The following is a 26,789-nucleotide window of genomic DNA, read 5'->3' as shown; positions in this document are numbered from 1 at the left end:
GGCGCTGTATAAATAAAACTGAATTGAATTTAATGTAGAAACATTTTGTAACACCTGCCAGATTTCATATGTTTTAGTTTATTATTTCAGTTTTAGCTTAAAATTGTTGATTTGTGATTGCACATTCAGGAGCTGAATATATTTTTATTTTCTTGCTTCTTAAACAAATCTTCATATCAGAAAAATGAATCAATTAGATGTTTCCAGAAGATGCTTCCAGGTGTTTGAAGTGCTCAGTTTATTCAACCTGCAACACAAAAACTCTTCAAATGTTCAAAACCTGTTAAACAAAAAGTAAAGCAGAGTTCTTCACTCACAGTATGACATCATTACTTACAAACACTCAAAAATAACAGTGAACAGACGCGTTAGCTTGTCTTTTTTTCACAAACTGATCCTGATATGCCGCATGCACACATTCATCCTCAGAAAAACACACAAACTGTATAAAAGTACAATTCAGAGTAAAAACTGTACACCGGCACACAAACTGGTCAGTGTGCCAGTCAGACCGAGCAGAGGTGGATTTCAGCAAAGGCACGGTTCTCTGCAGGGAGACAAACGCTTTCATTTAAATCACAGAATAAAACTAAAGTTTAAATCAAAGAATCAGAGGCTCCGTTCACACTACTCAACAACCAAAGTTTATAAGCTGTGCTCAACCCAAAAGCTTACTTATTTGCAGTTCCTCTACTGGTCACTAGGTGTAACTAAAACACCTCGCCTGTACTAGCAAATTAAAGATGAAAAAATCAAATTTTTCTCCAGAAAACAGTGTAGTACTTTAAAAAAATAAAATAAAAATTAGTTCCAAGCTCCTCTTGTTCTTTTACCAAACGTTTCACAATTCCGAAAGTTTCTGTTTGCTTAGTTGCAGTTCCTCTAGTGGCCACCTGAGGCTGCTATAACATACGAAGTGTGTTCAGATGCTTTTCATTCTTTTATGTGAGTTTTATTTTATTTTTCAAAAAAGAATCATATTATATTGTTATGGGGGTTAGTTGGGGTTCCTCTCATGGCCTCTAGATGTTCCCAAAACGATTTGTAGTGAAATGCAAAAATAAAATTACATTTGAAAAAATTACAACAAAACCCCCCATTATAGTCATTTTTTAAATTCATCTCTTAGAAACTTATCACAAAGTCTTTTCTGTTTATAGAATGATTTAATATAATGAAAGTTCCATTTGCGCAATTGCACTTCCTCTAATCACCACCAGAGGCCACTAAAACACCACAGCAGTGTTAAATCAGTTTGGGAAGTAAACAAAGTCAGATGATTTTAATTATTTTATATACTCTATTATTCAGTTTGTAACAGTCACAGTGGTGTGGTGTCTCTTTAATGTAACATAAGTCAAGGGGTTATGAGGTCATTAGTGTGCACCACTGCCCTCTCTGATTTATGGGAACAAAGTGCTTGCTCTCCAGAAACCTTTGCAACGTTACGGGCTGTATGAACACTGTGTGTCATGTTTGATAAGTAGCAGCCGTTCAACCGGGCCTTGTATGGTTGATGAAGAGGAGGTGCATTAACGGATATGCTGTGGAATTCCCAGTACCAGTGTGATCGTGTATTCTTCCTGCTATCCTGCTAAGGTTTCGACCGCCTCCTCTCAACCACTGAACACAACCCAACATTACAACGGAGTTTAACTCAACAAAGGACTGGAATTGAATTACATTGTGGTTTGCTCTGTTGTTGGCCACTAGGTGGTGCTAAAACATGCTGCCTTTAATGACAAAAGCGGAACAAAGTAAAAAAACAAAAACGTAGATTTTTTTAAAGGAAAATCCAGCTTTCAGAAACACAATGCTTCTTCTGTTTACAGAATTTTTTAATACACCAAGAGTTTCTGTTTGCTTAGCTGCACTTCTTCTAGTGGCCACAGGAGGACGCTAAAATAGGGTGACTGGTTATTAGAACATGAACCATGGCGTAGTTTTTAAAATGTAAAAAAGTCTTTATGTGCTTAATGATTAAGTCTTAGCAGAGAACAAGTCAAATGAAAGATCTGAATTAAGTTGTGGTTTGCTGATGTTCCTTTAATGGCCAAGAGAGGCTCCTAAAAACTGTCTTTGTATTAAAAACGTATGAAAATTAACAGAGAAACGCTTTTAAAAACCTTCACTGAAGTCCGTTTCCCCAACTGTAATGATCTAAGTACATATAAGATTATTCTGTGTTTTACAACCATGAGAGCAGCCACATGTTTGATGCCACAAAAAAAATAAAGAAAATACAAAGTCTAATCTTTTTCAGATTTGGGAGGATTCACGGTCTGCAGTGTGGGCGGAGCCATTGTGTTGTTAACAGTCAGACTAAGGTTATCACATTTACAGTGTAGTTAAAACACACACACACATAAATCATCATGAAATCAGTACTTAAACTTAACCACGTGATGCCAAACGCTCTGAAACAAACATGAATCAAATAACTAATCATTTGCACGCAGCAGTGACGATATACTAGCGTCTCAATAAAGATCACACTGTCGAATAAATATGAAATTCAAGGTTATTTCTCCCCCCGAAGCACGTGAAGTCGAAGAGCTGTCTCACCTGAGCAGGTTCACCTGAACAAACAAGTCCAAATGCACCTTAGTGCGGCGTGAGAGCAGAAGCACACCTGCACTTGGAGCCCAACAGCTTCTGTGGTCAGTTTAACGTTTCCAGTTTATCTAGACTCCGTCACTCACACAGTATCTCTGTGCGTTTAGATGCGGTTTTCACATTTAAAACATCTGGAGGTTCACCTGCTCAGGCGGGGCCACAGAAATGTGTCACCTGTCGTGTGTTCATGCCCCCAGAGTCGGAGTAGTGACGACAGGTTGCAACGTCAGAAACACTTTTCAGTCTTTTTTATCTCCAATTTGCTGCTGTTTATAGATTTTTCAGCTTCTCTGCAGTCTGTTGTTTCACTTCGTATTGCCTCATAAAAACTTTCGTATAATTTTATTTTAGTCTAAAAGGGAAATAAAAATATTAAAGTCGCATTCAAACAGTCAACAGAGGCACATTACCAAAAATAGTCCAAAAATGGTGAGAACAATATCCGCTATACGGAGTCCAGAGAGTGCCACTCTACAAAGTTTAATTATAATAAATTTGTAATTTCATTCATATGAAATAATTCACAAGTTAACTTGAAATTTTAAACACTACAAACCAAGCCAAAAAAAAGTACTAATAAAACTTTATAATTTTTATTTCTGACATTTTTTTTCATGAAAATAATTTTATCAAAATAATTAAAAAAAACTCTCTTAACCCTCTTAACCCTAAATATGCCACTACTTTAACCCCGTGTTTAAGAGAAAAATAAACATACTTCATACACTCTGTTATTGATATTTATTAGAAAGAATTTCTTCCTCATATTATAATATTATTATTTAGACTTACTTAAATATCTATTTAATCCTTATTGCATAGCTTAGCCAGTTTAATATTTTTGTTGTTATAAGTTTGATTATTATTATTAAACACTAAAAAATATAATATTTAATTTGGCACCTTGCAGACTCCCTACAGTCACCTGTATTTCTGCAGCTCAGCAGTCTCTCACACACACACACACTTTTTCGGGTAGAAAAATAAACCACAGTCCGTGATGCGACGGGTCGGATGGATCTGAAGCAGAATCATCAGGCAGCAGAAATTTGAAATTTGCACAAAAAAAAGAAAAAAACCCAGCGTTTCCACACATGTTGGTGGCGTGATGAGGCGTGATCCGGCGGGTTTACACGTTGATGGCGTGAGCGTGCTTCTTGCACAGAGGTTTATCTTTCTTTGAGTAGAAGGGCTGACCCTCGAGGTTCACGTGGCAGACCTGCAGACGAGAAAACCGGGGTGAAAAACTTCAAACTGACCTCTGCTCCCCTGCATCGAAGATTTAAACAACCGGACCCCCTCAGACCCAGCTGCTCGTGGTCCTTACCGCACAAACAAAGCAGGTATCGTGCCAGGTGTGACCCAGAGCCTCGATGAACTTATCGCCAGCTTCCACTGGGAAGTCGCACCCATGACACTTAGTGCTGAACAGCGCGATGTAATCTGAGCGACACAGAGATAGGAAGTGTTGAAGATGGCAGCCGTGAGTCCAAAAACAGTGAATCATGAAGTACGTAATCCCTGTTAATCTGTTTCACACACTTTGTTCTACTCTTGGATCTTTTTGATGTCACACAGGGCACACAGAAGCTCCACACACTTGTTGTTTGTGGGGGCAGGGCCAATCAAAAGAAAGAGGAGTTAAAATTGAGGGGCTGCACTGAGACTCTGATTAGCAGTTCCTTCTCTGAGCGTGATGCATGTGACAGTTTTTTGTGTCTGCCTGATGTCTGTGCAGCTTTTCTCGCAGCTGTGATGAAGGCGTGGTGTCGGCATACCTTTCTCGCAGTACGGCTCTCCGTCCTCCATGTGGAAGAGGCTGTTTCCAAAGGCTTTCCCACAGGCAGCGCACACAAAGCAGGTGGTGTGCCATGTCTGCCGTAGGGCGTGCATCACTTCCTGCGACATACAGCGTGACAAGATTTAATAAGGTCTAATCAGCCTCTAGTGTCACATATGGGTGGCATTTCAGTGCAAAACTTATGGTTTTATAACATTAAATAAAGGAAAATAAAATCAGAAATGGTGTCTGAAAATTTCTCACCCCCATGATCTTGGTGTTGCAGCGAGCGCAGGTCGGGGCGAAAAACTCTTCGTAGCAGTTCTCACAGTACACGTTGTTCTGTTCCTCCACGAAGCTGACGTCAGCCAGAGACATGTGGCAGTAGTGACAGTTAAACTCCTCGGGGTGCCAGGACCGGCCGAGGGCCACCAGGAATGGACCCCTGCAACAACAGCAGCAGCATTTTAAGTAATTTGATTTTAATTTGCCCTTAAAGTGACATCGTTTCATTAACGTCACTCGTTTTAACCCAAAGGAGGAACCTCAGGAGCAAAATAATAAAGCACCAACAGCTGCAGTTCCTCTGATCTCCACTTGAGGCTCCAGAAGTGTGTCAGTGCGTTACCTGATGACGCTGTTGCAGGCCCCGCATAGAGGCGTGCGACTGCTGGCTGCAAACCTCTCCGCTCTTTGGGCCACGCCTCTGGCCACAGGTGGAAAGGGGGCGGGGCTAGAGGTCATGGGTCCAGGGCTGGGGGTGATGGGGGCGGGGCTGGGAGCTGCATGCCCAGCAGGGGAGGGGTTAGGGATGTACGCTGGTGGGGGAGGGGCGGCCTGGGGCAGTGGCTGCACCTTGATGGTGCTGGAGGTGGTCTTGCCGGGGTCGAACTTATCAGCGAAGTTTGAGTCGGTCACCCACGGGGGTCTGTTGGAGGATGCTGGAGCAGCCAGAAGCGGGGCCGGGGCGGCGGCTGGAGGGCGGTGCTGCGGTGGCACTGCAGCTGGAGCCATAGGTGGTGCTGTGGGTGGAAGAAGTATAAATATGTGTATATAAATATTATATGTGCAAGTTAATATAAACAAAACAGAAACTCACCTGGCTGTGAAGGGTAGATGCAGGCAGTACTGACTACCTTAGGGGGGGCGGAGCCAACAGGGATCTGAATTGAGCTCTGTTGAGTGGGTGGAGCCTGCTGTGTGGGTGGTTGTTGGTACTGCTGTGGCATTGGTTGATACTGCTGTGGGGGCCGAGCTTGTGGAGCTTGCTGCATAGGTGCATGTTGGTATTGCTGTGGTATTGGCTGGTACTGCTGTGGGTGTGGAACTTGTGGCGCCGGCTGCATGGTAGGATGTGCACCGTACTGGCTGGAGAGGGAAAGAAATGTCATTATTACCTATTTAGAATGATTTCCAAATGGTTCTGTCATCAGGTTCAGTTTTGTACTTGGGGGCTCGTCCGGGATTTTTAGTCATAGTGAGCCTCAAGTAGTTAGCCTCAGTGGTAGTTATGGTATTAACTACTTCAGGTTGTACTCAAAAAAAACTTTAACTAAGCTAAGCATGTTTCGAACCACAAGCTAAGTTAGTCATCAACACTGACTCAAATTGTAATCTCATCAATGGGTGTAAAGATCCTGAAAGATGCGTTTTTCATTGTTGTGTCTGACTTTTAGGCTGTAACACTGTGTTATTAAGAATTTAATGCTTTCTTCTAGCAGTTTCCATCTAATATATGTGGAATTCACTAGATTTACTTTGATAAATATTCCAACATTGAATGAAGTTTTAGCTGATATTATTGATGTCTTTGACATGCTTACATGTTCGTGCATTTCATTAGCTATATCAGATATTTAAGATAAAGATAAAGTTTTGCTGTTGTTACACACACAGTAGAGCTGGGTACATAGGAAATCTTCTGCAGAGCTTAGAGTCAAACAAATACTATATACATGTAGTATTTATATTATGTAGTCATTTATCCATGTGATTAGAGTGGATCAGAAACGCTTTTAAAAACTTTTTAAAAATTAATAGCTCCATCAGTGGAGCTATTAATTTGAACTACATTTCAACAATCAATTTAATTTCTAGCTAGCTTTTCTAGAGCACATTTAACTATTTTCACTTTTTCTATATATTTATGAATTTTCAGCTAAAAAATGACCCATAACATTGAACTCTTTCAGCAGTTTTGCTGATTTTAGTGTTAACCATGTGCTTTTCGGGTTTAGGTAACTGTTTCTGCTGGTTTTAAATTTCTCTCTAAACTGTTTAACTAACCTTTCTTCTAATTTTTGTGAATATGGCGGTTAGGGTTAGTCTAGGCTTCCAAGCATCCCCTGAGGTGCAGATACTCACTGTTTTTAAACAGAAACCTCTACAGACCACATTCAGGTTTGGTTTGCATCCTGGACTGAGTCAAAAATGCTCTTAAACTGGTTCTAACTGTGAATCGTCATCTGAATATAGATAAGTTGCAGTAAACAGTGATTACAGCCAGGCTGCTGCACTGTTTTATGAATCAAAAATGTAATTTGTGAGCCAAAAGTTGGGCTTTGGAGTGATTCGAATGTTTATGATGTTTTTACACTCTCTGGATGTGTCAATATAATATTGTCACAGACAACAAGCATATAGAAACTAGCATCAACAGCTTGTTTGAAAGAAAGAATAAAATGTTGAGCAGGACAGAAGCACAAAGGGTCCTCTTTCAAGAAGTGTTGACAGGTTTTGGGGTGTAAACCTGCAGTTTTTCTTTCTGGGGGTATCAGTCTCAGGTCTGGGTGTTTAGCAGCAGCTTAGCTGTATCAGACTTACCTGATGTAAACAAGGTTAGTGTTAGGGTAGAGGGCTTCAAACCAAAACTGAATTCAGCTTCATTAACAAACAGCAACAAAAGCTTTAAGGTCCTTCCTTCAGAGGGCGTTAGCAGAGACTCAGCCTGTTATTCAGCTGATGAAATGATGGTGAGGTTACTGACTGTTACTCAGGTGTTACATGATCCTGACAGAACTGCCAGAGTTATGGGTTCAAACACCACCCGTGCACAAAACCCTAACAATCCACTTGTGTGCTGCCAGGAGTTTTAGCTGAAGAAGCCTCCGTTTAAAAGCAGCTGCTGTGTTACTGAGTGCTGTGAAGCCCACGGCCGCGAGCGCACCTGCCTGCAGGGGTTTGTACCTGGAGACTGCAGCTCTGTACTGGAGGCCGAAACCAGCGGCAGGCTGTCTCTTCAGGCTGCGGGCATAGAGACAACAGCAGCAGAGGTCATCCAAACTGAGACGCTACGTCCCCATCCTGACCCCCGCTCTCTCCCCCATGATGTTACTCAGGTGCGACTCGGATTGACCATCAACCTTTTTCTTTCTGTCTAACAAATAATCAATAATCAAATCAGGACCCAAAGACCCAAAAATAAGAAACTTCATCGCCTTCACCAGACCAACAACGCCACAGACAGAAGATCCTTCAGGAAACTGCCAGACAGCTTAAAGACAGCCGACAGGATGACGTCACCTCGCTGCTTTGGTCTCAGAAACATTGGCTCAAATGTCAAAAAGGTTTTTTTCTATTCTGCAAAAACATTTGTACAAAGCACAGAGATCAAACCAGAGGAAACTCTGACACGATCACTCAGATGTGGTTCCTGAAAGACAGTAATGGCTCTGAAGCGTGACAACTATGTGGATTTAGTTCAGTGTAACTCCAGCAAATGAAGAAACAACAAAAAGCCGAAAAACAAGCAGATGAAACCCACATGTCAGACTCTCCCTTCAGCACGTGAATGCAACACTGAAAGTCTGGGAGCATATATCCTTAAAAAAATCACATCAACACACCAAAGCTTTGGAGAGCCAAGAGGTGATTATTATTTCCTGCTGAGCAAATAGACCATTTGTCCAGGTTTTTATTTTATTTTACTGAACTCTGTTTTATTCCCCGTGTCCCGTCGTGTGCTGATGTCATGGCTGATCTCAGCTCTTAACCCCTTGATTTTCTTCTTCCTTGCACTCTTTGCAACCTTGTCACTGTGTCTCTTATAATCATCGATGAAGCTGTTTAAGCTGCACAGACCTGCATGAAAAGAAGTCAGCGTAAGCCCAGGTGGGCTTAAACACTCTGATTATCTCAGTTTTTTCCTCTTGGATCTGGATGGTGTCATAGAGGGTGGATATTCCTAATATAGTCATCGCAGACGCCAAAGCCACACCCACCAAACTTGGCCTAAATGCAGGAGGAGGAGCTAAAACAGCTTGTTTCAGACGCAGGATGAACTGTGACTCATGCAAAGCTGCAGAGCTTCTATTTAACAGATTAGCTCTGCTTTAAAGGAACAGAGAGACATCGTAGGACATAAACTTTTATTCTGAGAGTGTTTTCCTGCACACGATAGATTATTTTGATTTGTGAAACATGCAAAGCTACTTCAGAAAGGCTTTTAAAAACCTAATTTATTTGCTTCTACTCAGTTTTTCTTTCCATGGACAGAGGAATAAGACAAAGGATTTTATATTTAGCCAACCAACATGTGTTTGTTAGTCAGAGATAAGCCAGTCAGCACTAGTCATTCTACATTAGAGGTGTACAGACACCAGCTCCTTGTTTCAGGCTGAGGACTTTGCTGCACAAAGCCATTCAGATAAATAAGAAATAATTAAAACTTGTGCCAGAATAAGAACACAGATCCTGAGATAAGCAGAATAAACCACCTTTAACTGATAGATTTTTCCATTTCCCAGCATGATCGGGATCATGAAGCTGGATTTTGCAGTGAAAATTTTCTTTCTGTGTCTTTGCTTCTCTGCTTTGAGGCTTCCAGCTCAGCCCTGTGAGTCTAATCCAGCTGCTTCCTCCTTGATGACTTACAGCTAAAGAGAAAAAAAGCACACAGTCTCTTTATTGGCGGATAAAAGCTTGACCTCTGCTCCTATTGATTCACGGTGAGTCATTGGACGGCGTATGGACTCTGACGAAGGACAGAGGGGAGCCGGAGCTTTGAGGGGGAGGAGGTTGTATTTCAGTCCAAATTAGGGGGGGGGGGCAGAGATCGATGGTGCATAATGGAGGGTTGATTAAATAAGTGCACGGAGAATAGAAAGCTCCATCCATCAGAGCTGGGACGGGCTGTACGGGTGGGGCGGGGTCGTCCTCTCGGAGACTCGGCTGTGATGAGATTTCAGACGAGCCGCTGGGGAAACAGGAAGTCATGGAAAACAGACTGAGGGCAGTGACACCTTCAGAGGTCGTCAGCGGACGTTCGGCCCAGCCCTCACCTCCAGCTCACCACACCTGGCTTGTCTGACAGCGCGGACTCTTAGACTGTCCTCGGCCACATAAAGCCCTGTTTAGGACTTCTGAGCCACGCAAGGTTTAAGGTGGTGTAACTGAGATATAAGTAGCCATGTGTCTGCCGTCTGAGGCACCTGATCCCTGAAACCAGCATTAGACCCAAAACTCTTAAACACAGACACTTATTTGCACATGCTAACTCACAGCAGCCTGTTTAAACTGGGCATGCTCCAAACCTGACAGTCTCAGCTGTTCATGTTTCTGCAGGTGAAATGTGGAGATTTTAACTGCGAGCTGTGAGCTTCACCGCCTGTTGATAACCTGATGTCTGCAGAGTCCTGCAGAGTGTCGAGTACCTGCAGGCTGCATACTTTAGTTTGACTGTATGACGTCACACAGGCTGAGAGTAAAAAGTCTGCTTTGTCACGTTTGCGGTTTTTGCTTGACTTTCAATTTTTCCTGCCTCGGCTAAACGTGACAATAAAGAGCTGGAGGATGACTCTCCTCTGCACACTGGTTTTCTCTCTTTAACCAATCAACACCAGTTACCAGTAATCAATAAAGAAAGGACCAAAGAGGCGGGGAGTCCCTCGTGGTGCCCCACCAATTTTTTAAATGATGTTTCCTCTGAGCAAATACACACACACACATTCTCGTTTTGATATCTCAGTGAGGACATCTATTTGACAGAATCCCTAGCTACTCACCTCAACCAAAAATGAACCCCAGCCATAACCTAACTGTAACCCTGAGACTAAACCCACACTATGAGCCTCAAAAATGCCTTCAAACCCGTGAGGACGAACACTGTCCCCACAAGGACGTCGAAACAGGTACACACACACACACACAGTCCGGTGTCCCCTCCTGCTGGTCACATGAGCTCATTACACGTGAGCAGATTCAAAAGGCTTCAGACACCAACCAATCACATCGCGTTTACGTATATATCAGAGCCTCAAACAGAGACCACCTGTGCAGGTGTTCTCATGTCCGGGGCAGATGAGGTCGAGACTACAGGTGAGGGGGTCAGCAGCTGACTACTGGAGCTCTGCTGCCTACCTGCTCCTCTTCACAGCCGCCGCCTCCTCTTCAGTGAGCGCTGTAACAGAAACAGAGGAGAGGGGGGCGACACTGAGCACCTGATGATCAGATTTAACTTTAAAATCATTCCCACAGGTAATCGTTTACTCTAATTACACACCTTTGTTTGTATGGAAACATACATGAGTCTGTTCTTGCTTTTATTTGCTCTTTTAAATAATTGAGGATAATACGGGGAAGAGGAAGAGGAGGAAGAGGAGGAAGAGGACACTTACAGGACTCGGTGCCGGTCATGTGGGCCAGGACCTGGAAGGACTTGGACTGCACGTTGGTGCTGCGGCGGCTCCATTCGCTCAGCTCCGGGTCCTTCTCTGTGCTCTGGACGGCCTGATAGACCAGCGAGGCGCTGTCCACGAGGCGGTCCATGACTGGGACAGAACTGGGACCACAGACAGGGGGCGCCACGTCGCCCACGACCAAAGCGAGTGAAAAATAAAGAGACAGTGAAGCACGAGCTGTGGGCCCAGCAGTGAACGGAAACAAGTTTTCCCTGCCCAAAGTTTTGACGTCCTTTTAACCCTGGAATTAAATATCTGATATTTCAAAGGTCACACGAACAAAACGTTACTGAAGGTGATGGAGCAAAGAGGAAGCCGGACTCGCATGTCTGAGGACGGTTTGTTAGAAAAAGGAACAAACGGAGATAAAACACAGAAAGAGGCTCAGAACATTCAGCTTTGAGTCTCTTTGTGTATCTCACGTGTTTAATTTGTGCATCTTTGTGACTTTATTCCATCTGTTTTTCTGTCTCTTTTTTTTGTCCAGCCCAGGCAGACCTGAACCTTTCTGCTCATTTCTACTTCCTTATTTATGTTCTTTGTCTTGTCCTGCACCTCGCAGCAGCTCACCCTGTTTGAAACCAGCTGTTCTGCCTGCTTGCTTCTGATTGGCTCTCTCTTATAAACGGAAACCTCGGCAGGGTTTTTGCAGCTTTGGTCATTTTTCTGAACATCCACCAGTTTGTGCTGTGAAGTCAGTTTCTTCTCTTTCAGGCTGTTTTCAGTCTTTTAATCTTTGTGTGGATGTTCGGGTCTCTTTGTGGTTACAGATGCTAACATTAAAAACTATTAATGACACCATTGTGTTGTTTTCCATCTTTCTGAGGTTTTTTTTAGTAGTTTGAAATCTTTTGTTGTTCTTTAAGGCCCCTCTACCTGCAGTGCACCTGTATTTGGCTCCGCCCTGCAGGACTGCAGCCTGTCGGCTGATTCTGGTGACACGTGTCATGTTTCTGTCTTGTGTTTGATGTTTGATCTTTCAAAGCTTTAACACAACTCAGGGGAACCAAAGCTTTTACTGGCTCTCAGTGAAGGACGCACGGTGAGGGAGGAGGAGGATATCATACTGGACTGTAATTGGTTTTCCAGAGATGCCCCCTCCTGTACAGATGAGTAGTTTTATTCAGGCTTATATTTCAATAAGAGCGGCTTTATCGGGGTCTAAAATTAGAGAGGCTGAAATAAAGAATGGGCATGGAGACCTTTGGAGGGGGACAGTACACAGCGACAGCGCTACATCTCAGAGGAAGAGCAGGCGAGGAAGACACCACCAAAAACACAGCAGTAACATGACTTTATCAGCAGTTTCTGACAAATCAGTGCGACTGGAAATGCATTCGGCAACAAGACGATAGGTAACAGGGTCAAACGTGATCACGAGCGAAGAAATTGGGATGACCTGCTCAGACAGAGGGAACGTCTCTCTGGGGGACATTTGACTCGGACTGGTCCACCTCATACGGACCGACTCCCACAGCACACCCGAGGCTTCAGCCACACAACACACGACGCACAAAAAAACAGGATCCCAGAGCAGCCCGAACCAAAAATTCTGCTTTCTGATATCACGGAAACCTTAGCAGTTCCTCGAAGCCACCACAGAAGAAGTCCCCCTCTCCCCACATGTGCACAAACAGGCAGCACAATATTGCAGCACCAAAATCATCACCACCAGTGTCAGCGATGAGCCGGACGTGAAGCGGGCTGAGACCAAAGAGGACGGACAGAAAGGAGAGGACAGGTGGAGGACACTTAAATAGAGTAAAGAGAAGAAAAGGGAGGAAGAGGCAACGAAGGGAAAAAGACAAAAACAACAAATGAAAAGTAATTTCTCATCAAGAAATATCTGTGGGTTGAGTACTCGAAGCATCAGCCTGTAAACTGAACGCTGCTGCCTGTAACACATCCACGTGTTAGAAAACTACAAATATGGATGATCAGCCCTCAGCAGGACTGATAGTAACTGTGTTAGTCATTACCAGGTGGTGTTGTGGCTTTTGATGTTTTTGATACTGAGTGTAAAAAACTGGTGGCAGGGTTGAGGGGTGCACGTGGGTACAGAAGAGGAAGATGAGGATGTCAGGAGGAAGAATTAGAGATAAGTCAACGTAGAAAGATGGAAGGAGGACGTGGAGAGGGAGGAGGAGGTGGTGTTCATACCCAGCGTCGTGGCCCTTGGTCTGTGTTTGTCCCGCGATGGCGTCCATGATGGAGTCCTGTGAATACATACTGATGGGCGTGTTGTACTGGGCGTGGATGATGGTGGCCTTACCGCCGGGGCCTTTTACTTCAATGGGCTTGCTGGTGGAGAGGGCGGAGTCCATCAGCACGCTGGGATTGAAGCCGGCACTGTCGGGTGGGGAAGAGGAGGGGAAAAGGTGGAGATAAAGGAGGCGATGGAGGGACGGAGGTGAGGCGTGTGGGTGAAGGTGATGGGTTTGTCATGCTCACAGCAGACGGACTAGTGAGGCTAAAGTTTTCAGGCTAAAGCTGAATGTTTCCAACAGAATCTCCATTTAAGGTGGAAACCCCACCCACAGCATCACGACAGACTACAGAAAACTCTGAGTGGCGTCCCACAGCGATCGGTTCTCCGCCCACTCAGACTCAAAAATTATGCTGACTTTGATTCATTTGATTACATGTAAAAAATGTATGTTGTAAAACAGATTCCATTAAATATAAATTAGATTTGTGTGATTGAGGTTCACAGGATTAACTGTTAATACCAAGCAGGTCTTCCTTAATTAATTTGAACAAAAGAACCTTTGATTTAATAGATTTCATCTGCTTCAGTCTGCTTCACATTCATGAGGGTGAAGAATCTTTTGTTTTTAGTGCATTATGCTCTAGATAATAACAACAAATATCAGGAATATATCTGTTTTTTATGTATATGTTTTTTAAGGCTAATAATAATAATAATAATAATAATAAATTCTCCACATGACTGTAAAGTACAACTATAACGTGTTTATTAAATCACCTCTCATGAATCAAGAAAACAAGAAAATCTGTCAATAACAAAAATATCAGATCAATAGTTTTTGGGGAAAACAAAAAAGTGAATATTTTATAGCCAAATTTGTGAAGGTACAACTTTCAATAATAATCAAACCAAAATTCAAACCAAGTTTTTACAATCTGCATGTTCAGACATGCAGATTATTATTATTATTATTATTATTATTAATAATAATCATAATCATAATCATAATAATCATAATCATAATCATAATAATCATAATCATAATAATCATAATCATGATAATAATAATCTGCATGTTCAGACATGCAGATTATTATTATTATTATTATTAATAATCATAATCATAATCATCATAATAATAATCATAATCATAATAATGATAATAATAATAATAATAATAATGATAATCTTCATGTTCAGACATGCAGATTATCATTATTATTATGATGATGATGATTATTAATAATCATCATAATAATAATAATGATAATAATAATAATAGTAATGAGTAAATGACTAATTTTGTATCTTAAGCAGAAAACTATAATTTTTTTCTGTCTTTTGAGTACATTTAAAATCCACAGATAACAAACATAATTATATAGTTAATCTAACTGATAACAGAGCTCGTGCATACAGGTGGATTAAGCAGCTGTCACATGAACTCTGGTGACCGTCTAATAAATTCGTGCCACACTGCAGATGCTGAACCATTAGATGAATCTACCTCAAAGCTTGTTGCTGCAAAACGCTGATAAAAATACTAAATTTAACCCTTTTTTCTGCAAATATTGGACTTCCAAAGGACTCACTGGACACAAGCTGAAACCACTCCTATAAAATTAGGTCATTTTTTTGTGGGTAATAAATACAACATGAGCGATGGTCTTTACAGCTGCAGAGAAAAAGGAAAAGTCTTATTTCCACTTCAACAAAACCCAAACTGGTTTCTGCACATTGGTTAGAAACGACTGACGATGCTTTAAATTTCATGCTTGAAACATTCGCATGCGTCCACCGCAAAACGTCACAGCAGCTCATTTAAGCAGTGCGTCAAACCATGACCTTTAATCCCAGAACACAAACGTATCAGAGCAGGAACACAGCTGACATTTAGTCCACTTCACTGCTGCACAAAAACAACCTGAAGGCTGAAGCTTCTCACGCTCTAGCAGGCTTTTATTCTGAAAACTTTCCTGTAGAGTTGCCTCAGAAAAACACCAAATAATGAAAAAACCACAGAAAGCAAAATGCATCATGCAGCCAGCTGTTCCGCAATTTCAGTTTGCATGGATAATTTTGAAATAGAGTCTGTAAAGCTGTAGGACCGCACTCGCCATCACCCCACGCCATGCCTTAAACAAACACACATCCAAGATGCATTCAGCTGCAGAGGATACTAACGGTGGAGCGGCGGGGGGGAAAACCTTGCTTGACCAACAGCAGGGACAGAAGAGAGGACGAACACGTGGAAGGACAAAGGAGGGAAGACAGAGGAGAATATGATGTTAGAAAACATATTCAGCATCATTCACTGTCCATCAGAGGTCAGAGGTCACATCCTCTGTTGGCTGCTGTGACGTCCGCTCTGCGAGTGAAGAGGAAGATTTAATCACAGCCTGTTCACAGATCCCACAGATCCCAGCTTCAGGGGATGGAGCCTGAGGCAGACTTTGCTGGGGTCACGTGTCTTCTGGACATTTTTTAAAGTTTCTTTGTTTTGGTCTTCTCTTATTCTGTCTTGTCATCACAGATACATAATTATGCATAATGTTATTTATCTGTTTACCTTTTCTTAATTTACGATTCTAATTCTTTGGATTAGGATGTATTTTTCTTCTTATTGCTCCTCTTCTCATTAACAGCAGTGGTGATATTATTATTATTGTTATCAGTAATATTAGTAGAAATAATAACCAGGGGTGTGCATACTTAAGTGTAAACCTATTTATGGAAGTGCAGGAACGTATCAACGTTAACTTTGAGACGAGCTACTGTACATGATTAATATAACATGTGCGGAAAAAACACATAAATGGTGATAATCTTTGTGAGTTTCATCTAAGAAGAGTCAGCGACATATGTGCATATGGTATGATAATTACAGCAGGATCATTATTATTATGTGTGTGTGTGTGTGTGTGTGTCCAGAGGGTCCCCTGACCTTTAAAAGCAGCCAAACAAACTAACAGGTGTTTGGGCTCTTCGGTGACGGAGTAACTGAATCACATTATTAATGGCGCGCGTGTGTGTGTGTGTGTGTGTGTGTGTGTGTGTGTGTCACTGTATACGTGTTCGTGACTGTAAACACACACGTCCACTGCAGCTGCAGCTGATGCAGAAGTGTTTGGATCGGTCGGCTCATTGCACCTTTTTCTGTAAAGTAACGTGTGACGTGACGCTCTTCTGCTCCCAGCTTGGAAACAGCCACTGACATCGCAGCACAACACAAACTCCACATAAGGTCAAAGGCTAACGCTGAGGTGGCCTAACTCATGATTTACATAGAGACAACATTACACAGCAATCTAAGGTTAGCCAGCTAGCTGTAACTTAGCTGCACAGCACGTATCTGAGCTCCATCGCGTCCAGGTCAGCTGTTCATATTTGCAAATGCACATTGTTGCAGTGGCCTGCAGTTTGCATGGGAGACGCCAGCTTGTCTGCAAACACTTGCCAAGTACAATCTGAGAGGTGGAGCTCCTTCAGGGTATGAAAACATCAAGTCCGCATTGAGAACATTACTAAGTTTTAGAGTAAGTGTGGTGTGTGTATGGGTGGAGCTGCAGTTTAACGTGTTTTTTTTAGGACACGTGACAGCATCACTGATTTGGTTTCACTTTTATGACACTGAAGGTTCAGATGCACTCATGTTTCTCCTCTTTGGAGTCAAAGGTCAAAGGTTACTGAGATTACTGCAAGGTTAACATGAACCTATAGTATAAAAAGTCCTCTTGAAGGGGGCGGAGCTAAAACAGCTTGACCTATAGGCTGAGCAGAAGCCCAGTATCAGATAAAGAAGGATTATTTCAAACTGTGAATCATGCAGAGCTGCTGAACGAGAATCCAGGACTATAAATGTAGAAATGAGCAGAATGGGTCCACGTGAATTATTTTGTATGAACCGAGACACCGGAGACAGCAGTTACTGGTACCGCACCAAACAGGAAACGTATTTTTCTTCCTCTTTGAACCATCTTTGAATCTGTTTCTGCTTCTTGACTTCTCATCAAACATGTCGCCGGGCTTCTAACGCCTCCACCTACCCCGCAGGCCGACCCGCCTGCATCGCGGCCATCTCCCTAAGAGTTTCCTCTGAGTACAGGCCGATGGGGGAGTTATACTGCCTCCTCTGAGCGGGGCTGACCGCCGCCGCACGCCCCCCGGGAGAGTCTGCCTCTGCAGGCCCGGAGGAGGTACTGCGGCCGTTTACCTGCACCGATGGAGGCGTCAGGAAGGGGAGGAGACAGGAAGGAGAGGGAGCAGAGCACACGCTTAAAAGACGATATATTTTTTTTAATCAAGGTGCTGTTATTCTAACCATGGGATCCTTTCAGTATAAAAGCCTGAAAGCATAAAGTGACTGAGAAAATCATCAAAAAGAAAAAATAAATAATTATTGTGAAAATAAATAAACTGACCAAATACATTCCTTTCATTTTAAGTTAATCTGTTGGATCAATTATCATCACTGCTGGAAATCTCTTAACTTAAACAGGAAATGAAATTCATCATGACTGCTCCTGTTTCTGTTTTCCTGCATTTTTGTTTTTGCACAAAACATTTTTGAGGCGCTAAGTTTGGCCTTTCTTGCATTTTTTTCCTGCAGCCACCAGGGGGCAGCAGCCATATACATTTCTCCAAAATACCTTTAACTGGTGTGTGTGTGTGCGTGTGTGTGTGTGTGTGTGTGTGTGGGGGGGGGGGGGGGGGGGGGGGTTGTTTCACTGTAGACAAAAATAACCAGTGCTGCACAAATACAGGACAATGATTAAAAACATAAATGTGACTACAGAATAAAATGATCCAATGCATATGAATAAGTTACTTCACTATGAGGAAACCTGTATGCGTGCATTACAGTGTTGTTACTTCTCTGTAATCATTGTACGCTGCCAGATATGCCAACAAAACAAAGGTGAAGTAAATTCATCCTGTTGAAGAATAAAATAATGATTTTGATGCATTATGGGTTCATTTACCTGCTGGTGAGGGACGACGGGAATCGTGGCGTCCATTCTCGGTGCCGCCATCGGAATCGGACGCTTCGACCTGCACGGAGAAAAGAAAGAGAGGCATTGACGCTCGCATCGTGAAATGAAAGGAGGGCAGCTTATCTAAGAGAGAGAAGATGAAAATGAAACGTGAAGGTTTTAATTCTCGTGCGCTCCTCTGAATATTTGTGCCTCGTAGAAACGACCATAAAGTCTGGTTTTCATCAATCATCTGCATTCTGACAGATTAACAGTGTAGTCTGTCAGAGCGGCATCCAGCAGGTTTAATAATCAAAAACAAACTGAAACCACCGTGTGATGAAACGTCTAAGCAGGACTTTTACAAATCACTTTACTTGTGGCTATTATAGAAAAAACATCAGCAGCAGGAAAAGCTTCAATTTCTCCAGAGAAAATAATAAAAGGAGGTCAGATGTTAAAGCAGACTGACGACAGAAAACAGCAAAATTGATAAAATTGGATAAAATTGCAGCAAATGGAAGAAAAGGTGAAAGTAAGGGCACAAAACCAAAAAAAGTCGGCTCCAAATGCTCGCCTCAAGAAATGAAAGACAAGGTCTGAGAGCTGCGATGAGAATGAACACAAAGAGAACGTCTGCTCTGAAGAGTAATGAAGCTTCCTGCTGCAGGCCACAGGGCCAACCACAGCCTCACTGTTTCCAGCCTGACCCAGGGGAAATTTCTTTTACTCCACTCAGCACTGTCGCCTGTTCAGCAGCTCTCAGTTCATATTCAAGATTCAGAGACTTCACCTGACAGTGGATCACTATAGGAACACCAGGAGGTGAAAAAAAGTCATCAGGGGTGGGGAACTCCAGGCCTCGAAGGCTGGTGTGAGACCCCCTCAACCTGTCTTGAAGTTCTCCAGAGGCCTGGTAATGAACTAGTCATGTGATTCAGGTGTGCTGACCCAGGGTGAGATCTAAAACCTGCAGGACACCGGCCCTCGAGGCCTGGAGTTCCCCACCCCTGTCCTACATGTTGGCAGCTTTAGCTGCTAGCTGCCTGCTAGGCTTTGCCTTAGCTAACAGGAGTCCTTGAACTGGACCTCTGCACCATGTCTGTGCTGTTGGAGTTACCCAGCTAGTAACGCATCTGTCTTCTAAACAGAAGATACCATAACCAGGCTCAGGGAGGGGCGGGGCCATCTGAAAGCAGCAGGGGGCGACTCCTGTGGTCGAGAAAAGAAGCAAAATGATGTTTTCGGTCCCATTAGAATAAAAGAGAATCAAACAGGATGTTATGATGACGATAAGGTTGTGGTTATCTTCAGTGTACGGTCTTCTGAGGTTTTTATCTCACCCTCTGTCTCTTCACAGGTTTGTTACGGTCGTTTTGTTCTGGTGGGAAAAGGAAAATGACCCCGATATGAAAACTTGAGTGAAGTCAGTTTATTGTGAGCGGTCCGCCTCATTGGTCAATACAGCTCGAGGGTGAGCGGGGGTTAACAATGACTTCCTGGCCTGTTTCCACGGCTTCATCACAAGCTTGAATTCACACCAGCAAAACATTTAAAACAACAATAGGAAAGAAAAACGGCGTCTCTTCATCCTGAGCTGAGCGTCTTATCTTCATCACCCGAGGCTCCGTGGTTATGAGAGACCGCAGGAAGCGCTTTGTGGATCAACATTCATTTCCCCTCTCAGCTGTCAGACGTCTTCATGGCACAAAGAGACGTAAACGTAATGGCTGAAAGGAGGAATTGATCAGAGCGCAAAGGATGCAGCAGACTGAGGGAAATCCCAAAATCCACAACCTTCATTCCAGGCAGTGGCCGTGCGCTTCAATCCAACATCGCACACAGGACAACAGGATCAAAACATCTAACCCGGAAAACCGAAGAACTAAAAGAAAGAAAAGAAACTTCACAAACTACATTTCAGACAGAGGATGAGCTGAGGCGGTGCACGGAGGCTTAATATCACACAAAGAAGGATTATTTTGAACTGTGAATCATGCAAAGCTGTTGCAGGAGATTGTGAGGATAAAATATGGAGGTGCAGATGAGCAGAACCTGTCCACTTTAAACCCAACAGGACTTTTTAGTTATGATATCTGACCAGTTTTTCTGCAGAGCGAATAACAAATGCAAAAAACACAGAATCATAAAAACCGTCAGACACCTTCAGATCTTCTGACGCCCCAGACGAGTTATTACCAATCAATGTGACCTCAGAGAGTGGCAGGTGTAACTGTCACCTGTGTGGGGCCTAAAAGGTTTACGTTTTCACATCAACATCTGAGCTCCAGACAGCAGGAGGACAAACAGGAAGCTGTTACAGACAGGAAGTGTGAGCAGGGAGGAGTCGGTTCTTACTTGGACATGGTGAGTGCCAGGTTGTAGTTTGCCATCTTGATTTTGTTCTGGGCCTCCAGGTGAGTCATCCCCTCGGTGCTGACGCCATCGATGGCGACGATGACATCACCCTGCATCAGGTTGCCCTGCGCCGCCTTGCTGCCTGGAGAGATCTGTCCAAACACAGAGACGACCACGTGTGAGTCACCTTTCACAGGTCAGCGCGCACTCGTTCATCCTGAAATGGTTTTCCACGAAACAATCCATGAAATGGGAAAAGATTTAATCAGCTTTAAAACGTCTGCACAACCTAATCTGGACACGTTACAGAAACAGCGCGTCAGCACGGTGAGGCCTCAACTTTCACGCTTCAGTTTCTCAGAGGAAAACACGAGAGGAGCTTTTCACAGAGCTGGAAGACGTTTCGATGTTAGACAGAAAAACAGACGTTCCTGCTCTCATGAGTTAGCTGTGAGGTTTTAAAGACAGAAGCAAATCACTCCTCATCACCAGGATTTGGCATTTTGAACCATCCACATGAAGCCCCGCAGTGACGTCATCAGTTCTTTATGTAAGAGCACTTTGGCATCTGCTTGGAACCACACTGTGGGACAGCCACCATTGAGGACACCAAGTCGCATTTTTGTATTTTTGTGTTGAAATTTCATCCCAGAGAAGTTTCAGGTTGCTCTACACACCAACAGAAAGTGCCCTCCTGTTGTTAACGCTGCATCAGCATGGCTTTATTTGGTGGGGGCGGTTTAGGCTTGACTTTAAATTCAGTCTGGGAACAGAAGAAGACGCTAACAGTGACACTGTTCCTGGACACTTTGGGGTTCTGGATCTTTAATACATTTCAATTCAATTTTATTTTTATCTCCAAATCACAGCAGCAGTTACCTCGAGGTGCTTTAGATTGTAAGTTAGCAATAATACAGAGAAACCCCAAACCTCAGTCCCAAGGCGCTGTGGCTTAGCTGGTCAAAGCGCCTGTTTCGTAAACAGGAGATCCTGGGTTCAAATCCCAGCAGTGCCTTTTAGTACACCTTTATTACTTCCCCCTTTAATCAGGCCTAAGATCCATTGGACTTCATGTGACCCTAACAATTGACATCATGCGGGAGGCTGTATGTGGTCCTCCTGGTGACTGCAGGGATGCACGCATTCAGAGGAAGGTTCCTACAAAACAACAGCCTTTTATCATTTTTTGATAGATGTGTACGATAAGCTAGCATTCTGAGCGTGTTTATAAAATGCTGACCTGCAAGTCGAGACCAAGTGTAAAATCATAATTTATTTGAAAGTGAGACTTTGGATTCCTGCTGAAAGGAAACGCTACAAAAACACAGCTGCTGTGTGAGACGCCAAACAGGCACTGCTGGGATTTGAACCCAGGATCTCCTGCTTACTAGACAGGTGCTTTAACCAGCTGAGCCACAGCGCCTCCTGCATGTGATCATTTCCTGTATCTCACACTGTGATATGTGGAAGCTGTTGTTACGAGTTCAATATTGGGGATGGAAACAAGAAAAAAAACCACAATAACAACACTGGTCCGGCCGGGTTGAGTCAAACGATGATTTTAATGATCACACGCGTGGGAGATGGACACTGTATGCAGACAGCCTCTGATCTCAAAATGGTGGAGCATTGCTCAAACTTTTATAGCGTCTGGTGCCTCCACCTTATCATAAAAAGCCTAAACATTTACATGCTTTCTCTCACACGGCGTCTAAGCTACGACCTTGGCTCCCTGCTTATCTGCTCCTGCTGAGATGGGGCAGAAAACTCCAGCATGTTCTCTTCTAATCAGACAAATAAGACAATAACTCTCTGTGAACAGTATTTCTTATAACTCAGCAGTATAATGCATCATAAAGCAATGTCATTCATTCACAACAAGTCAGCAGTTTAATGTCATGCAAATCAGTTTAACTAATGCAATAGTTATCAGCTTCTTCTAATTCAGGAGAATAATGCAAACTAAGACTACATAATAATTCACAATCTTTAATTAGGGGTCTAACATGGCATAAAATAACACTACAATCCAACACTGTCCAATCCAACACTGTCCAATCGGGCCTCTTGTCTGTGCTCCATGCCTGGTTGAAGAGGAGCTCACGATGGTGCCCTGATCATGTGATGTCTCACATCATCAACAGTGGCTCAACGATCTTCAGGAGCGCCTCCAAGGGGGACGGCCCCCTCTGGGGACGGCCCCCTCTGGGGGGTTTTCACCTGTTTTAGAAGTGAAGAGTTTCTAAATGTGAACATCTCACGGACAGAAGAAGTCCAGCTGCTGTCGGTTCAGGCTCTCCAGACCAGCATGGATGACCTCTGGCTGCTGTTGCTGTCCATGGTGCTGAAATGATGCTACTGATATTATTAATTATTTCTATATGATATTATTTGAGTAAGAGAGAGAATATGAGATGGTCCCAAAATGGTCCGTCACCCAGGGCGTCTCACCGAGACGCTACGCCTGTTTGTCAAACATCAGGGTGGAGCGGATCAGGGGCATTTTGCAACCTTGCAGCTATACCCACATGGCAGGATTTATGTTCCAGCTCCCCTTTAAACCTCTTACTGGTGATGAGGTGAGAGCCTCCAGTAGTTACTGAGCACAGGGACTGAGCTCGCTGTGGTATCACCGGAGTTTATTAATCAAATACAGAGCAGGAGGATGGAAAAATCAATGGAGGAATATGAAGTGTGAGAGTTGGCTGGAGGATCCTCCATCAGCTTGTTGGATGTGACCCAGCACCCTGCTTCATCCTGCAGCTCTGATCCAATCTTTGTCCAAAAGGATGGCGTGGTTGGTGCACAAATACATGGTTACCATCATTATCTTCTCTCCATGCAGTGTACCATTACTGAGAGCACATCTACCCTCAGACGAGCTTCACTGCTTTGTCTCTGAGCAGTGCAGGGCTGGGACGGCAGAGTCCTGGGAAGATGACAAGCTCGACATCGTTACGGCTCGCTCTGTCCTCCCGAACCTCAGAAGCCTGCAGAAGCTCAGACTAGTCTAATCTCAGTGTTTTCACACACACACCATCTTAACTGATTCAAGGGAGGAACCTTGTTTAAAAAGACCAGCGGCCCAATCAGGGGATAATCGGGGGTCTGGCTGAGGTGCTGTAGCTTAGCCGGTCAAAGCATCTGCCTTGTAAATAGGAGATCCTGGGTTCAAATCCCAGCAGTGTTTTCATATAAATTAAATTAAAGTTTAACTTATCTGACTTCACTGAACCTGCTGATTTAATCGGTTCAGACAATCAAGGTGGGACAGAGAAATGGAAGATGGGTCAATAAACACAAGCAGCAGGACGACTGTCAGCTGTTTAGTCCTCGGTGATTCAGGAATACGATGCCAAACTTGGCTGGTTTGCTGCTCTGAGTCAAAGGAAAACCACAGATGGAGTTAAATGGCATGAACCACATGGATGCACGGCTGTGATTTGAATCCAGGATCTCCTGTTTACAAGGCAAGCACATTAACCTGTTAAGCTACAGCACCTGCTATGAGAAGCTAAAGCTAACATATTTGCTGCTTCTTTAACCAGGTTAAACAATGTTATTATAACTAGGTGATCATATGGTTCAACATCCATCACAGGTCATCAATGGCTGTTCAGTTTTCTCACCAAAGCTGGAATCATTCATTTATACTTAGATGCTCTTCATTATCAGACTTTAATAAAAGAGGCTGATGGAAGGGCTGCTCTCAACATGAGGTGAGATTTAATCTGGGGGAGAGAACCAGTGTTTCTTACATGTGGGGGTGGAAAGTTCCACAGCCTGGGAGCAGAGCTTTCAGGTGGTCTGTGCTGGTAGGAGGGGTTCTGGTAATAATGGGGCCAGCAGAGTTTTGAACCAGTTGAAGCTGATGGAGGGATTTTTGGGGGAGACCATGCAAGAGAGAATTACAACAGTCAAGGCGGGAGGTAACGAGACCGTGGACAAGAATGGACGCAGACTGGGTGGAAAGACAAGGATGTGTTAATGTTGCGTAGATGGAAACAGGCAGAACAGCTGAGATTACTGATGGGAGAGTGAACTGTGATGACATCAAGGCTCTGAGGTGAGGGGAAAACTGTGGAGTTAGTGAGAAATGGTTTGCCTTCACTAGGTTGGATTTAGTGCCAATAAAAAGGATTTCAGTTTTATCCTCATTGAGCTTAAGAAAATTAGAGATGAACATCCATGAACCTGGAGGAGGTTAATGGATGTAGTGATGGAGGAGGATGCTGGGTTAGGAGATGATGTGCTCTACAGAGACCTGAGGGAAGGAACGGAAGGAAATCTTCAGCAAAAGCAGGAAGGAGGAGGTGCTGTAGGTCCGCAGGTCAGAGCACCTGCATGTAAACAGGTGCTCTGACCTGCTGGGTTCAAGTCCCAGCAGTGCCTGAAGGAGCTTTTTCCACATATTTCACTGCGACATCACCCTGATGATCTGGCTGTAGGAGCTGTCGGCCTCTCTCATCCAAACGTTTGTTTGCTGCTTTCAGCTTTTCTCGTCACGGCCGAGCTGCAACAATGTGAGGCCTGTCCAGGCGGCAGAGTGGCCTAGTTTCACTGGGAGCTGACCTACATACACACACACACACACAGATACACGTTAGGGGTGTCCGAAGTGAGATGACATCAGAGGAGGCGGGTCTCCTTCTCTTTATGGTCGCTCGTCTCCTCTCTGGACAAGAAAGAGTTAGAACTGAGGCTCTGGACTTTCTCTGACAGCAGCGACAGTAACAGTAGATGAGCTGAGAAAGCAGAGATAAGACGTGTGTGTGTGTGTCGGCGTGTGTGTGTGTCCGTGCGTGGGTGTGTGTCCTTCAGAGGCTAAAAACAGCCCGCTGCCTGTCAGCAGCTGCTTGCCGCCTCGCTGCAGAGATAAACTGCAGCTGATTATTTCTCACATCGATTCATAAAGTTAACTTTTATCTGTTTGCGTCAGATTTTTTTTGCATGCCTGTGTAACATTTTGTCCCACAGCTGTGGGCTGAGTGGATCTGTGACGGCCACTCCTTCCCGTCGTCCTCACAGTGGTTTTGCTTCATCCTTCAGTCTGAATGTTTGTTGCTTCTTTCTGTCTCTTTTTGATCATCTTCCATCCTCAAATAACCATTTGTGTCACCTTTGTGTGTCCTTGCATGTGTGTGTTTGTGTGTAGGGATTCAATTCTATGCCTTCTAGTTTTTAAATTCTTACTGTTTTTTACTTGTATTGCTTTTATTTATTTATCTTTTTAGTTTCAAATAGCTGTACGCTTTATAAATGAAGTTATTATTATTGTTATTTATTATTTGTATCCTTTATTTTGCACTTTCTCTGATTCTTTTGGCCTCCTCACAGTTGATTTCATTTTCTTTGTTTTTCTGTTTTACATCCTCTTTGTGTCTTTTTGTGCGTATGGTTGTTTTCCATTTCTGTGTTGGTGCTTTTTGTTGCTTGCTGCACTCTGTTTGCATCCCTTTTCAGACATTTTGCATCCCCTGGGCTTCAATTTGCACGAGTGATTATTGTACATCTCTTTTAGCATTTCATATTTTGCATCCTTAAATTATCATTTCATCTTTTGAGTTCATTTTGTGTGTCCTCTTCTGTGAGTGCACATCCTTTTGTAGCAGCTTTTCATCTGTATGAAGTTTGTTTTTGGTCCTTTTCCCTCCATTTTTATGCATTTTGCAGGCATATTTTGATCTTTTTCAGCGGTTGTATATCTGGTATGTGCACGTTGTCTCTTTTTGCTAACTCTGCGCCTCCTCACAGTTGTTTTGAATCTGTTGTGGGTCCAGCATGACTGAAGAAGGCCACAGTTGTTTTGACCCTCCTGCTTAGTCTAAAGAAACGCACCTCTGTGCAGTCTGACTAAAGCTGCTTGGTCTATTTGTGTCGATCTCACAGCTGAAACTTGTATTCAACTCCCCGCTGACCTACTAAACCGAGTCCAGTCTTAGTTCACACGTCTTATTTGGGGTTTCCTGAAGCCATTTGGGATCCCCTGACCATCAGCAGCATGTGCAGCTGTGGCAGGAAGCAGCGGGGTCAGCGGGGAGCTCGCCGAGTGCTGAGTCAGCTCCGTGTGTTTGTTACAGCGGGCATCGAATTACCGCCGGCTCGGCTTTCGCCCCGACTGTAAAACTCGAGCGAGCTTTGAGCTGTGAGAGGAGCAGCAGGAACGCTCAGAGCCC

General features: G+C 43.6%; 1 protein-coding gene and 2 non-coding genes across 8 annotated transcripts in view; 1 reads left to right on the top strand and 2 right to left on the bottom strand.

Moving 5' to 3' along the window:
• Window positions 1-209: 209 nt before the first annotated feature.
• The window catches only part of LOC146695003 (LIM domain-binding protein 3-like), a 31,875-nt gene continuing 5,295 nt past the window's right edge, over window positions 210-26,789 (bottom strand). For 2 of the 6 annotated variants that reach the window (XM_085476904.1, XM_085476905.1), the window contains 13 exons: window positions 20,614-20,765; window positions 18,265-18,334; window positions 15,467-15,489; window positions 13,234-13,422; window positions 11,011-11,174; window positions 10,754-10,793; window positions 7,583-7,639; window positions 5,496-5,764; window positions 5,025-5,418; window positions 4,661-4,841; window positions 4,395-4,515; window positions 3,944-4,059; window positions 210-3,835 (listed from right to left, as the gene is read on the bottom strand). In XM_085476904.1, the coding sequence (XP_085333030.1) occupies window positions 3,746-3,835; window positions 3,944-4,059; window positions 4,395-4,515; window positions 4,661-4,841; window positions 5,025-5,418; window positions 5,496-5,764; window positions 7,583-7,639; window positions 10,754-10,793; window positions 11,011-11,174; window positions 13,234-13,422; window positions 15,467-15,489; window positions 18,265-18,334; window positions 20,614-20,765 (1,866 nt within the window). In that variant the 3' untranslated portion in view covers window positions 210-3,745. Of the gene's footprint in view, window positions 3,836-3,943; window positions 4,060-4,394; window positions 4,516-4,660; window positions 4,842-5,024; window positions 5,419-5,495; window positions 5,765-7,582; window positions 7,640-10,753; window positions 10,794-11,004; window positions 11,175-13,233; window positions 13,423-15,466; window positions 15,490-17,328; window positions 17,496-18,264; window positions 18,335-20,613; window positions 20,766-26,789 lie in introns of all 6 variants that reach the window. The other 4 variants (XM_085476910.1, XM_085476906.1, XM_085476908.1 and 1 more) reach the window with 4 other exon arrangements.
• On the top strand, window positions 21,555-21,628 carry trnat-cgu (transfer RNA threonine (anticodon CGU)). Its single transcript has one exon. It is a non-coding gene; the product is annotated as a tRNA-Thr (tRNA).
• trnat-agu (transfer RNA threonine (anticodon AGU)) lies at window positions 21,963-22,036 on the bottom strand. Its single transcript has one exon. It is a non-coding gene; the product is annotated as a tRNA-Thr (tRNA).

The sequence above is a fragment of the Copadichromis virginalis genome, linkage group LG13, assembly GCF_057382275.1.
Source record: "Copadichromis virginalis isolate Kocher_CV1m ecotype Utaka linkage group LG13, C_Virginalis_male_GT1.1, whole genome shotgun sequence".
Taxonomy (NCBI): Eukaryota; Metazoa; Chordata; class Actinopteri; order Cichliformes; family Cichlidae; genus Copadichromis; species Copadichromis virginalis.
Note: the sequence above shows the minus strand (reverse complement) of the source record. Positions and strands in the feature narration are given on the sequence as shown.